Source organism: Aythya fuligula, chromosome 1 (assembly GCF_009819795.1).
Source record: "Aythya fuligula isolate bAytFul2 chromosome 1, bAytFul2.pri, whole genome shotgun sequence".
NCBI lineage: Eukaryota > Metazoa > Chordata > Aves > Anseriformes > Anatidae > Aythya > Aythya fuligula.
The window spans coordinates 82,012,500-82,025,426 of record NC_045559.1 but is presented as its reverse complement, the minus strand read 5'-3'; the positions used below and the strand labels follow the sequence as shown (position 1 = coordinate 82,025,426).

Below are 12,927 nucleotides of genomic sequence, written 5' to 3'. Positions count from 1 at the left end.
TGAAAAAGAAGTTCTTATTTTTTTATCCTAAATAATCTGAGAAAAAAAATACCCGTATTACTGTACTAATGGGAATAGTCTGCTTTCCTTAGTTCTTTGTTTGCATACATATCAAAAACATTTTTTAAGTTTATCAGAAACTTTAGTTGTTAGTCTTTTGTTTTATCTTCAAGGATCTGTCAGAAATGGGGTATTTTTCAGTGAATTATATATATGTCTTTGTCTCCTTTCTACAGAAAAGTCCTTGTTGACTATTTGGTTCTCAGCTAGCAAACTCAACAAGGATTACTGGAAAAGTAGCTTACTGTTCTTGCAAACCCTACATTCCCTACATACGTTCTATAAGAATAGCCAGTCAAATTCTTCCCTTTTCATAGGCAGACGAACTGCAAATGAAATAACACTGGTTGTCTTGAAGTAGACTGAGCCCCTTGACTTACAAAGCAAAGTTTCATCCTTCATAATGTTCTGATTTTGACTGGGATAAAGTGAATTTTCTTCACTGTAGCTGGTATGGTACTGTGTTTTGAATTTACGGTGAAAATAATGTTGTTAACACACCAATGTTTTAGTTGTTGCTGAGCAATGCTTGCACTAAGTCAAGGACTCTTTGACTTATACTGCCTTGCTGGTGAGGAGGCTGGCGGTGTACAAGAAACTGGAAGGGAAAGCAACCAGAACAGCTGACCCAAATTGACTAAAGGTATATTTCATACCACATGATGTCACACTAAACAATAAAACTGGGAGAGGGGGTTACTCTTGCTCAGGCACTGGCTGGGCATCAGTCAGCTGTTGGTGAGCGAGTGCATTGTTTTACATCACTTGTGTTCTGTATGCTTTACTTTTCTTTTACTTATTTTTCCCCTTTTCTGTTAAGCTGTCTTTATCCCAAACCATGAATTTATTTATTTGTTTGTTTATTTATTTATTTATTTATTTATTTATTTATTCTAAATCTGCTCCCCATCAGTCCCTGGGGAGCAAACAGCTGTGTGGCATTTAGCTGTCTGCCAGACTAAATCGCAACACAAACATACCAGCTGTAGTCCTGTTTCTAGTTCTTGAATATTTCCATCAGTGTTGAGATCAACAGAAAATACACACAACGGGAAGACGGATGAAGGACTGCAGGTTAGCACTTCAGTTATAGGAAACCAGTATAAATACAAATTCAGCTCAGATATACTAATATCTTGCAGATTGGGAAGGTACCCTAAGCAGCTGTAATGAGGTGACAGAAGAATACATTTTCTGGGGTTGCAGGCTCCAATAGACAAAATGCCTTTCTTTAACTTGAAAATAATACAGCTTAAAATTGAATGAAAAATAATAATTTCTTTTGAAAATATTTAAGGCAACTTATTTTATTATATAAAGTAGAGATCTGGCTCTTCAACTACTGCAGATTTTGGAGGCCATAAAAATGATAACCTGAACCGTCATCATCCATCCACTCTGCAAATAACATTTGCCACTTCTCTTATACTTATTTCCTTTCAGTGGGACTCTATGTAATTTATGGCTACTAAAGAATCATAGAGCTTTTTTTTTTCTTTCTTTTTTTTTTTTTTTTTTTTTTTTAATGACCCTAATATTATCTCTTCCATTTTATTCATGTCAGTATAGTGCTCTTGTCAGTACAATGTAGAATGTGTTCCAGTAGCGTATTGCATACAAAAATATAACTTGATTTCCCACTTGGTTCATTCATTCTTCACAGAGTAGTTTTCTAAACAGAACATCTAGTTTTGGATGAGCTTTTGAGTGATTTTTTTTTTTTTTTTTTTTTTTTTTTTACACAGTATTATGTGTTCACACTGGAAAAATTAAGGTAAAGAAACACAGTTAGCCTAGATTCATCCCATCTTGAATATATGCGTTTATATATATAAATATATATACATGTACATATGCTCAGGAGACATATTTTTCCCATGTAAAATTCTTCAGTCTTAAGTCTTTTTTTAACCTAGAGCATTTGAAGAAAGATTGACACACCATTCCTGGGAAGAATGATATTTCCTTAACAATGAGGCCACAATTTCATCTTGTCTTAGGGAAACAGTTATAAAAAGTGGAGTAACTTTGATCTTTCCATGTTTAATAATTGCTAGTGTAGCAAATCAATGGATTCATCCAGAGGTGTAAGTTAGCAATGCTTAACAGAGAAAAATGGTGATTTTTTTTTTTTTTAATAACATCTCCCTGTATTTTCTTTGCCCTTTATATGTATGTGTGTAAACATACCAGATCAACCATGAGGGCACTTCAGAAAATTTCTGGATTCTTCCTGTTAGTTTTGTAAATTGTATAGTAGGAGATTTTTCACTCCAGTGTTTATAACTCCACTCCTCTAACTTTTTGTAGAAGCTTTTATTTTTCTAAATTTTCTCAGCTGCACAGTATGTACGAAAATATATAGATCTTTGACAGAAGCACAACTGTAAACTATGTAATAGTGCCATTTTTCCTATTGTGTAAGATGCTCTCTGAAGCTTCTATTTACTCCTGGAAGTACACAGTCTTCTAAATATACCAGAGCTGCACCACTGATACTTTAAAAAGAAAGGCCAAAACTTTGAATATGATATAAACAGTCTAAAGGAAGTAAGCTGAAAGAGACTGTAGGGTTTGTGTGTTTGTGTGTGTGTTTTGTTGTGTGTTTTTTAACAGTAGTCCCACTGGGGATATACTTCAGTTTTTATCATCGTAGTTGAATGATGAAAACTTGAAAATCCAGGCCATTAATAGTCTGTATTCAGACAAAAATAAATGAACCTTCAAAATCTTTCTGAAGTCCCCTTAGTTGCCTAGGTAATGTCAGAGATTTTTAAAATGTCAGAGTTTTTAAAAGAGCATTAATGATCTATAGGACCTTTTGATGTTTCCTAGAGATACAGAATTTCCACAATTTCAAGTTGATAGATTTAGCTGTTGGAACATAAAATAAAATAAAATAAAAAATAAATCCAATTCAGAGAAAAACATCTAAGTGAATTGTACAAGATGCTTAGAAGCTTCTTTTCCATAGCTGGAAATAGAATTTAAAATATTCTATTTTCAATTCTGTGTTGTAATAATGTTGTATATTTTAAACAGAGGAGAGCCTGGTGTGAATTGCATTGTGCTGTCTTGCTTAACACAAAATATTTTTCAAAAAGTATTCCAGTTACAGTGAAAGATAATGCATTGAAATATACATGTATATTCAAATACATCTTCACAGGTTTTGTAAACTTTCTGACACTGTAAAGTTAGCCCAACCGTTCTGTATTTGTATCTTATTCTCTATGGATATCCTTGTAAAAGGTAATGGGATCTTTCATAAAGGTCGCTATCAAATTCTATTTTAAATAATACCTTTTAATTTCTATAACACAGATTCATATATCCACATTCATGGACCTAGATCATAGGTCTGTCTCAAGTGTTTATGTGGAACCAGGTCTACAGATATGGAAAATGTATTCAAGTCTAACATACTTTTCTTGTTATTTCCATTGGTGCTCAAAATCTGTTCTCTGAAAGATATACTTTTTTACATTTCCAAAATTCTGCTGGTAAACTGAAGAAATACAAACTCACTTGAGCGTTCCCATTTTTTGGGAAATAAAAAAAAAAAAAAGTAAATGGCTTCCTAAATCTGAATAGCGTAGGTAAGAACAACTTGTTAACATACACCCTGGAAACTGTGAATGTTGCTCATAAACAAATACCCTCACAGTGAATAATTCCTTCTTTGTATCTTTCTCAGGCACGCCAGATCTTAGACCTAACACCTGTGAAGGAGCTGGTGAGCCTGAAGTGGAATATGTATGGACGGCCCTATTTCTGTTTCCTGGCTTTATTCTATGTCCTCTACATGGTCTGCTTCACTATGTGCTGTGTCTACCGGCCACTGAAAGCCCGAACAGGCAACAAAACAAGCAGTAGAGACAATACAATCTATGTCCAGAAAATGCTGCAGGTACTGTGTCAGTAGTAGTCAGGGCCCCACAGGCAGCATTGGGCAATTCCAATAATCACCTACTTAACTGGAAAGTCGAAGTATTCCCCAGTCCCCAGCTTTTGCAGCTGTTCTCCTTTTCTCTTGCCATCAGCTGACCTTCATCGATGAGGAACTCTGGGTATGGTCTGTTCTCTGTTGTTTGGCCTGGGATGGTTCCTGTGGTCTTGTAAGGCTTAGTCACATTTCTTACACTAACATTAGGCCTTCTTTTCCTGCCATCTATTTTAATTTCTTCTCACTCCTTTTTTCCTTTCAGGAATCATATATAACATATGAGGATGAGTTGAGGTTGGTGGGGGAGCTGATCACAGTGATTGGAGCTGTAGTAATTTTGATCCTTGAGGTAAGAGAAACAGTGAGCTCTGCAGTTTTGAACTTAATCTAGGCAGATTTTACCTACTGGACAAACAGGAGTTTGTCCTCAAAACTTGGTAAGGATTATTCAATAAGTCTAAATGCTTCAATATACATCTATGGCAGTTGACACTGTCAACAAAATCTATTAGGTGAAACAGATGGTGAGAGATTACTAGTAAAACTCCAGGTACAGAAGGAGTAATTAGATGGACTGGTTGCTATCAGATACTATCTGCAGGGTAATGCCAGAGATCCCATTAGCATCATCTGCAGTTCCAGATGAATCCCAGCTGTTACATGAGATTCTTAGAGACTTTTTGTACTTACGTATTTGGGGATGCTGGGTAAAGTGATTCCTGTGGTTACATAGGAAAGTCTATATTTAACTGGAGATCAGTGACTACTTGAGCCTATAAAAGGAGCCTTACTCAAACAGGGTTCTGCAGAGGCCATGTCTAGGTAATCTTACCATGATTTTCAGAATTGTGATTTTAAAATTAAAAAAGAGATGAAGTTTTTAAAATGAAGCATATGACAAACACATAATTTTATTAGAATATGAAACTGTTATATAGAGAAAGCTCAAATGATGATCTCAGGGAGAACTGAAATAAAATGGAGTTTACAAACCCCATTGAAAAAGGAAAAGAGAACGATTTCTCTCTGCTCATATATGTTCCAGAAGGACAGGTACTTATTTCCATGCTTGGACAGGACTCTATGGCTCCCCTACAAGTAACACAGTGAGTCTGAAAAATACCAAGCTCCTCTGAGTTTACAAGTTTTTTTTTTTTTGTTGTTGTTGTTGTTTTTTTTTTGTCTTTTCTGAGGCTCAGCAGATCTGGTCTCTTCTCAGTAGTCCACAAGAACTTCGAGATCACAGCATGGTGATCTTCATAGCAAAGTCTCTCAATCTGCCCAAGCATTCTCAGGTTTTCCAAGAAAAGAGCAGTATCTGCCTTATTCAGAAGGGCATCTGATTAATTCATTCTGTTTTTAAAGTAAATTTTCAGTCAAACTGTGAAGCAGTAAACAAAGCAGATACCGCTGGCTCCAAGACCCTTTTAAAATTGATGGTTACCATTATGTTTAATAGTATAACAGAATCTAAGTCCTAAAGTCAATAGGATGTCATTCTTAGATCCCAGATATCCTTAGAGTTGGAGCAGCGAAATACTTTGGACAAACCATCCTAGGAGGGCCTTTCCACATAATTGTGTAAGTACACCACCTTTTAAGTTCAATAAACTTACTGTTTCTCATTCCCTCCTGCACCTCCTACCTCCACTCCTCCAGTCTTCTGCCAGATGAGCAACCTTCTCCATTCTCTTAAAGTATTGTTTCTCTTGATTTCTTTCTCTTACTGTGTATAAGAAGCCAGGTGAGTGTACAGGTAGATTTGAGCATGCCGACTGGTTTCTGCTTATGAACTTATAGCTGTATGTGCCTGTCTTGGAATTTTTGGCAAGAAAAGATAAGCAAGGGTAAAAATTATTTACCGAAATATTTTCACTCTCCTCTTCCTTTGCAGTATCACATATGCTTGTATGATTCTGGTAACCATGGTAATGCGTCTCACCAGCACTACTGGTGAGGTGGTGCCCATGTCCTTTGCCCTGGTACTAGGATGGTGCAATGTCATGTACTTCGCACGAGGCTTCCAGATGCTTGGACCCTTTACCATCATGATCCAAAAGGTATAAGAAACAAATATGTACTCATTGTGTACATCTTAGCACCTCTCTGCAGACAGGGAGATCTGAAAGAATATTTTTTCTCCCTCTGGACTTGCATTAATGCCAATTGTAAAGTCTGCATGAAGCATTTGGGAGTTTTGCTTCTCTGTAGTGGAGAAGCTTCCTTTAATACACTTATGGTCTTTGGAAATGGTTTACATGGGATTGCATGGTAACTTGGTGAAACAGCTGAGCCTTATGGCGGCTCTATCTTTGCTCTACAGATGATATTTGGAGATCTTATGCGCTTTTGTTGGCTCATGGCTGTGGTGATACTAGGCTTTGCATCAGGTGAGTCTACAAAAGGAAAACAGTGTTATGTTACCCTCACAAATTCTTTGATAAGAATTAAGTGCAGTGGATTTTGGATTATTCTCTGGTCACCCCCTTAGTTATCTGGCAAAGGTGGTGATGATGTATAGTTCCTGTTTCTTTGAGTACGGTCTCTTTCCCAACACTGATTTCTGTTTGGTTTTCAACTCTTGCTCTTTCCAGGATAGTATAAATTAGGACAACCCAGATAAATCCACATATATGTAAGTCAAAGTTTAAAAACACATTGCATTTGTGGTATTTATGTTTGGAAAATGGGATTAACATACATAGCTTTCTTCTATCCATGAAGAAGAAAAGATTGATATTTTTAAGGCATTTTGAGAGCAGATAAATAGAGTAATTCAGAGTAATTTTTAAATGGTGACCAGTGATTCTAGTCAGGGATTTGCCATTGTTATGCTGCATAGTGTGCACTTACATAGAAATATATGTAGCTCTTTCCCAGAACACCTAGTGTTGTCAGTTTTTGTTATAGGACCCTGTTGTTGCTCTTGGAATGTTATTCACATTTTAAAACTATATCCTTATTTTTTTTTTTTTTCTCCTTGGTCTACTTTAGCTTTTTACATCATCTTCCAGACAGAGAACCCTGAAAACCTTGGGCAATTCTATAACTATCCCATGTCCTTGTTCACCACCTTTGAGCTGTTTCTCACTATAATTGATGGCCCTGCAAACTATGATGTGGACCTGCCTTTTATGTACAGTGTCGTATATTTTTCCTTTGCCATCATTGCCACCCTCCTTATGCTCAACTTGCTAATTGCCATGATGGGTGACACCCACTGGAGAGTGGCCCATGAGCGGGATGAACTCTGGAGAGCCCAGGTAATCTAGGTAGGGGGGTTTCTCTGAATAAAAATGGGGAAAATTTGTCCAGAAAAAATGTGCTAGACAGTGCAATTACTTACTTTACTGTCCCTGCAAAGAGAGAGGTAATTTAAAACCTTTCCCAGGTCTTCACTTTGTTTGCGGACTTCTCATGTCTCAATAAGCCATGTCCCTTTAATTCTATCTAACAGCTTCTGTACATCAGCCCCCAAATGTCTTCCATCCCTTTTATCAGTATGAACTTTCTGAGTGCAAGACCACTCGTCTGCAGATCTTCCCATGTGAAGCTACCTTCCAGTATATTTCTGTTATAGTAATATTTGTACCTTGTTTTACATAACAGAAAAAACCTCATCCAGCCTTTCTTGTCCATCTTGTGTCTCCCTATCTGTTTCTTCACTAAGCATGGAATCAATCTCTTCTTAAATTGAATTGATGTTGCCTCTTTCTTACAAATCACATTCCCATGTAACTGAGAGTTAAATAATATAGAGATTGACTGGGAGAGAAATACAATGAAGGCTAATGGTTACAGGTAGGTAGGTTATGTCTTTAGATCCATTAAGAGAAGTTGGTTTGACTTGCTGAAGAGGCTAAGGATAATGCTGCCTTTTGATGAATTAAACCAGATCAAGTATATAGCTGCTCAAGAGGAAAACCATTTCCTACTATTTTTATGAAAGAAAACACAAGTCAAAGAGTTAACTGTAGTTGAGTGTTAAGGGTACTAGGTTCTGAAAATGGTTAAGGCTGATATAAACATTTTACTCTTATCTAGGTTGCAAATTAATTATCCTACATGTTGCCACAAAGTGTAAAAGCAAACAAGTTTAACAATGTTTGAAAAGCACCATTGTTTCCTCAAATCATGGCACAGTTAGATCTAAAATTGTGAATTGTCCTATAATAAAGAGTACTGGTTCTCTGTTTTTCCTTCATCTGCTCAGTACTCATAAAGCTGATAATTTAAAAAGAGAGAGTGATTTTTTTTTCCTTTTTAAGTCATCTTAGTTATTGTTTTGTTTGTTTTGTTATTTTTAAAGGTTGTTGCTACTACTGTCATGCTGGAACGGAAATTGCCACGGTGTCTCTGGCCTCGCTCCGGGATCTGTGGCCGGGAATATGGGCTAGGGGACCGATGGTATCTCAGGTGAGTTTTCTTCTAGTGCACATAAGGATCCCAGAAGAAGCATTCAATGCATGGATACTAAAAAAGAGCCATTCCAAGTGCCTGGAGAGGAGTGTTTATAGTCCTTTTCTTCTAGAATACAGATCCCAGTCCATTTTATGTCTATTGGAGACAAGCAGTGTTCCCCTCAGAAAGTTCTGTTGTGCAATTCCTTGCATGAATTAGTGCTATCCAATAATCCCTGTAGACATACTTCAGAAACTGCATGTCATCAGGCCTGATTTTTTTTTCAAACTCTTTATAATGATTACAACAAAACAGTACTGTTATGCTTTGGTTATCTGTCCTTATTCATTGGATGCATGAAACAGCAGAGGCAGAAGCAATCAATTTGGTGTTCAGCAGAAATGAACTGCAATTCAGATGACTGAAAAATAGGACAAGAATAATTAAAGATAAGCTTTCTTTCTGGTGTGAACCTGGTAACTATAATATACTTAGCAAGGACTGCATCTGGTGACAAAGTCTCGGGTCCGGATTTCCATTTAAGCCCTGAAATAACAGGCAAACTGTCTATAATCTAAATAACAAAAGATTGTTCATCATTTCTGATTTTACTCAACATTTCTACCAGCTTGAGAAAAGAATAAACATTGGTCATGCATCCTTTCCCAGGGCTTCATCTTTTGCTGATAAAGCCAGAAGGGGGAGTGGTGGCTGTATGAAACAGGACTTTCTTCAGGTTTCAGCAGAGTAGTGAGCCTTGTGGATTTTCAGGTTTACTGGGCAGAACAGAGAAATCTGGTGTTAACAATAAAGGCTTTAATTGCAAGGTGCAGAATATCACTTTGCAAGAGCAATATACCAGCAGCAATTCTTCATGCGATGCAAAAAGAAAGGAGTGTTAGTATGATCTACATGTAGTTCTGTCAAATTACATGCATGGTCTTTGTATATGGTATATATATTACATGTAAGTATATTGTATTCACATGTCCCCATGTATATAGGGACAGTATGTCCAAGTTATAAGTAAAGCAGAGAAGGGTTGGTGGAAGTGGAACAGATAAATCAAAGTTCAGTAAAGGATAAATGACATCCTGAGCTTAACAAGTATCAAAGAAGGAAAGACAATGACAAAGGAAATAGATTAATATATTTGTATAAAAAAAGGATCTGGAGATGGAGTCAAGTGGTCAGTTGCTTACAGCTGTCAAAATGGAAAAGGCAAATCATGACTAGGTAACAAAGTAAAGGACAGAAAATAAAAATGGATAAGAGTACTGAATTCAGTGTCACGAATGAAAGCCTAGAAAGGAGATTATTGTGCTGGTAATAACTGAGACGGTGAGGGTAATTTTATGAAAGCACATGTTAAAGAGAGAAGAAAACTAAAAGAGCTATGCCTATTAATCATTTTCCTGTTTCTGTGTAGATGTTTTTGGGGTGGCTGGGTCTGTAAGCATATATCTGGAAGAGGCCTGCCTCATCATTTTGTTGGCACAATTGTACTTAACTCTGTTTATGTTTTTTATCCTCTCACAGAGTAGAAGACAGGGTTGATCCCAACAAACACAAGATGATGCGGTACACAGAAGCGTTTAAGGCTCATGATAGGGATAACTGTGACAAAGGTCCAGAAAAAATGGAAATCGACAGTAACGTCTTGTACAAGAAGGAACTGCCTGCTCTGTCATTGTCACGGAGCACATCAAGGATGAATTCTCACAGTGGCTGGGAAATCCTGAGGCGCAACACCTTCCACTCAATTCATGGAGAGGTCAATCATGCCATGGAGGAAGAGGTATATGATGTCTAAACCTCTCTTTTTTTTTTGTTCCTTTTTTAAAAATTGTTTTTATTTTTCCATTCCACAACATAAATCTCATTTGCCACAGCAGTTGTCTCCTCCAGCTGTTCATACACACTCAAGCATGCTACAAATTCAACAGCCATGAAGAACTCTGCTTGTGCATTGTGAATAGTTCATGGTGACTATGCTATGATATACAAATGCAGTCTTTTCTCTTCTACCTTTTAGGTGTCTCTGTTGTTGCACTAATATTTGCACCAAGGTGGTGGGCTTGTTGATCTAGGGCCTGTGGTTGTTTGCAATTCTTTGTAATAACCTAGAGAAATGAGCAATAGAAGCCAGCACTGGGATTTCAACTATTTACAAAGAGACAAACAGTAAGACCTCTCCCAGAGTATAACATTTAGTATAATCTCTCCCTCCAGTCTTACAATATCCCTCACAATATCCCAGAGCTCTCATTGCAAATACACCTGACTGAAGTACTGTTTTATGATTTAGTACAGAAATGGAAAACAAAACAACAAAAAAACATCTGTAACTAATCTCAAGAATGAAGGTAGTTTCTGACACTGTGATGATTAGAAGGCCTGTAACTATTCAATCGGCCTACTATTCAGGCCTGCACAGATTTTGCCTTCTGAAGAATGGCAAACTCTTCAGAGAGCTGCATTCTAGCTGCATTTTCAACATTGCTATCGTAGTAGGACTCCTCTGGTTTATGATTTTCATTTTTTATTTTATTTTATTTATTTATTTTTTTTTTCAACATAGGAATGCACTTTAAGCTGTGTTTTTTTTTTTTTTTTTTTTTTTTTTTTTTTTTAAGAAAGAAGTGATTTCTGTTCTTGGAAGGATCCTGAAAGATCTGAAGTGGGATTTTGTTTCCTATTGAGCAGATATAATGAGATGATCTCTGAAGGTCCCTACCAACTGAACTATTCTATTCTATCCTGTTCTAGACCTGGTTAGGTGCCTTTCAGCAGTGTGTTATCAAGCCCCAAAGTGAGCTGAAGCTTGCTTTTCCTTTCCTTGGAAGAGTAGGGTTCTGGACCATAGTGCTTTGACTTACTACTGAGCCACTGAATTCAGTCGTAGTAGTGAATTACAATATATCAGTGAATGAAATGAAGAAGAAATTTTGGATAGACAGATAAGAGCTATTGTGAAAGGAGTTCAGAAACTGGTGTTCTCACACACACATGAGAAGCCTCAAACTATCTAATACATATCTAGGTCATCCATACAAGCATGATGATGTTTCAGTCTGTCAGTATGTCATCTGCCTAGGGCCACTTTAAGAAAAATAGAGAAATGCTCGGAGAAGTGGACTATCATTCCTGGGGTTTTAGCTTTTTTATGAGTGTAGAGTTTCATTCCAATAGCAGAAGTGAGTGAAAAGCAGCAGATGGTCTTAACATTTCCTTTCTGACTGTACCAATGACAGAATGTTTGTTTTTTAAGAAACCCTGGATTGTAATCTAGCACTAGGCTTTGAGTCAAACCACCTTGTGATAAGCAAAGCAGACAACAAAAAAGCTGAATCCAGTGGATTTCTGATTGTTCTGCAATATCACTGCAAACACCTCCCACATCTCCTCTATTGCAGGTGTTGTAATAAGTGTCATGATCTTTGCAATTATGTGTATTTATTTAAATGTTGTCTTTCTATTTCTTGAATGTGTAGTTATATGAGACTGTCTCTCTGTACTTCAGCTGCATACCTTCTGAGCTGATACATTTTGTTGAATTGAAAGTTTTTTTTTTACTTAAGTGTTGTCAGCCCTTCCCTAAATATTTGGGGTTTGCACTGATGGTCTATGGATATGGAAACAATGTGGAGCATTAAGCAAAAATATGAATTGTTGCTCTAATTTTAGATAAATTTTCTTTCCAGTGAATGGGAAATAACAGGAAGGAAAGAACTGATGGCTTCCCCTCTACTCTCACAGTCTTTTCACTAGCTTGAAAAACTACAGAAATACATTTAAGATGGAGCTGACTGGCCATTTCTGCACAAGGACTCCTCTTTGTCATTATTTAACAATATAATAATAATAATAATAAACTAGTTTGACATATACACTGTATAAACCCTGGCTCTGAGAATGCATTTGTGTTCTTCTTCATCACTTTAAACAGTAATGAAAATTTTGACCATAGAACTCATAACAATATATTGACTTTGCAGGAGGCAAAACAGAACTCAGTTAACAGTGCTAGGCTTTTATAGACTTCTGTATTTGCCTTCCATAAGGAGAAAAAAAATCCCATATTTTTAAGGTAGTGCCTTTTTAAAAATTGCAGTCTGTAAGCATTAGATTTCAACATTTTTGCATAGAAACCATGCACAAAACAGCATTAAATCCGTGTAATTTATTTACCATATTTGGACTTGCTTTATGTCAATAAGTGTAGAGAAAATATGGTAATTCTTGTTGTGTTTTAGAGATCAATTTAGACCAATTCTATTCAAGCTCAGAGCTGAACAACAGCTATTGGAAAAAAAATTCAGGTGGTAAAGGTCAGCAGAAATAATGAAGATAAATATATTAAATTTAATTTATAAATGTAGAATATCTACCCTTTTCTATTAGGGCATATACACACTTGCTGGGCCTATATGAATGTCAGGAGGCACCAGAAAAACATTGCATTGCTGGCTCAATGCAATCTATCTCAGACAGGGAAACAACAATGACTGTAGTAACAC

The 12,927-nt window shown here is 36.6% G+C and overlaps 1 protein-coding gene across 1 annotated transcript in view; it reads left to right on the top strand.

Annotated features, from left to right (window-relative positions):
* LOC116500003 (transient receptor potential cation channel subfamily V member 5-like) overlaps positions 1-10,220 on the top strand; it is a 29,619-nt gene extending 19,399 nt beyond the window's left edge. Inside the window, exons 8-15 of the mRNA XM_032204895.1 lie at positions 3,758-3,970; positions 4,269-4,355; positions 5,511-5,587; positions 5,901-6,066; positions 6,330-6,396; positions 7,001-7,269; positions 8,316-8,422; positions 9,947-10,220. Coding sequence (XP_032060786.1) covers positions 3,758-3,970; positions 4,269-4,355; positions 5,511-5,587; positions 5,901-6,066; positions 6,330-6,396; positions 7,001-7,269; positions 8,316-8,422; positions 9,947-10,220 — 1,260 coding nt within the window. The remainder of the gene's footprint in view (positions 1-3,757; positions 3,971-4,268; positions 4,356-5,510; positions 5,588-5,900; positions 6,067-6,329; positions 6,397-7,000; positions 7,270-8,315; positions 8,423-9,946) is intronic.
* The last annotated feature ends 2,707 nt before the right edge of the window (positions 10,221-12,927 follow it).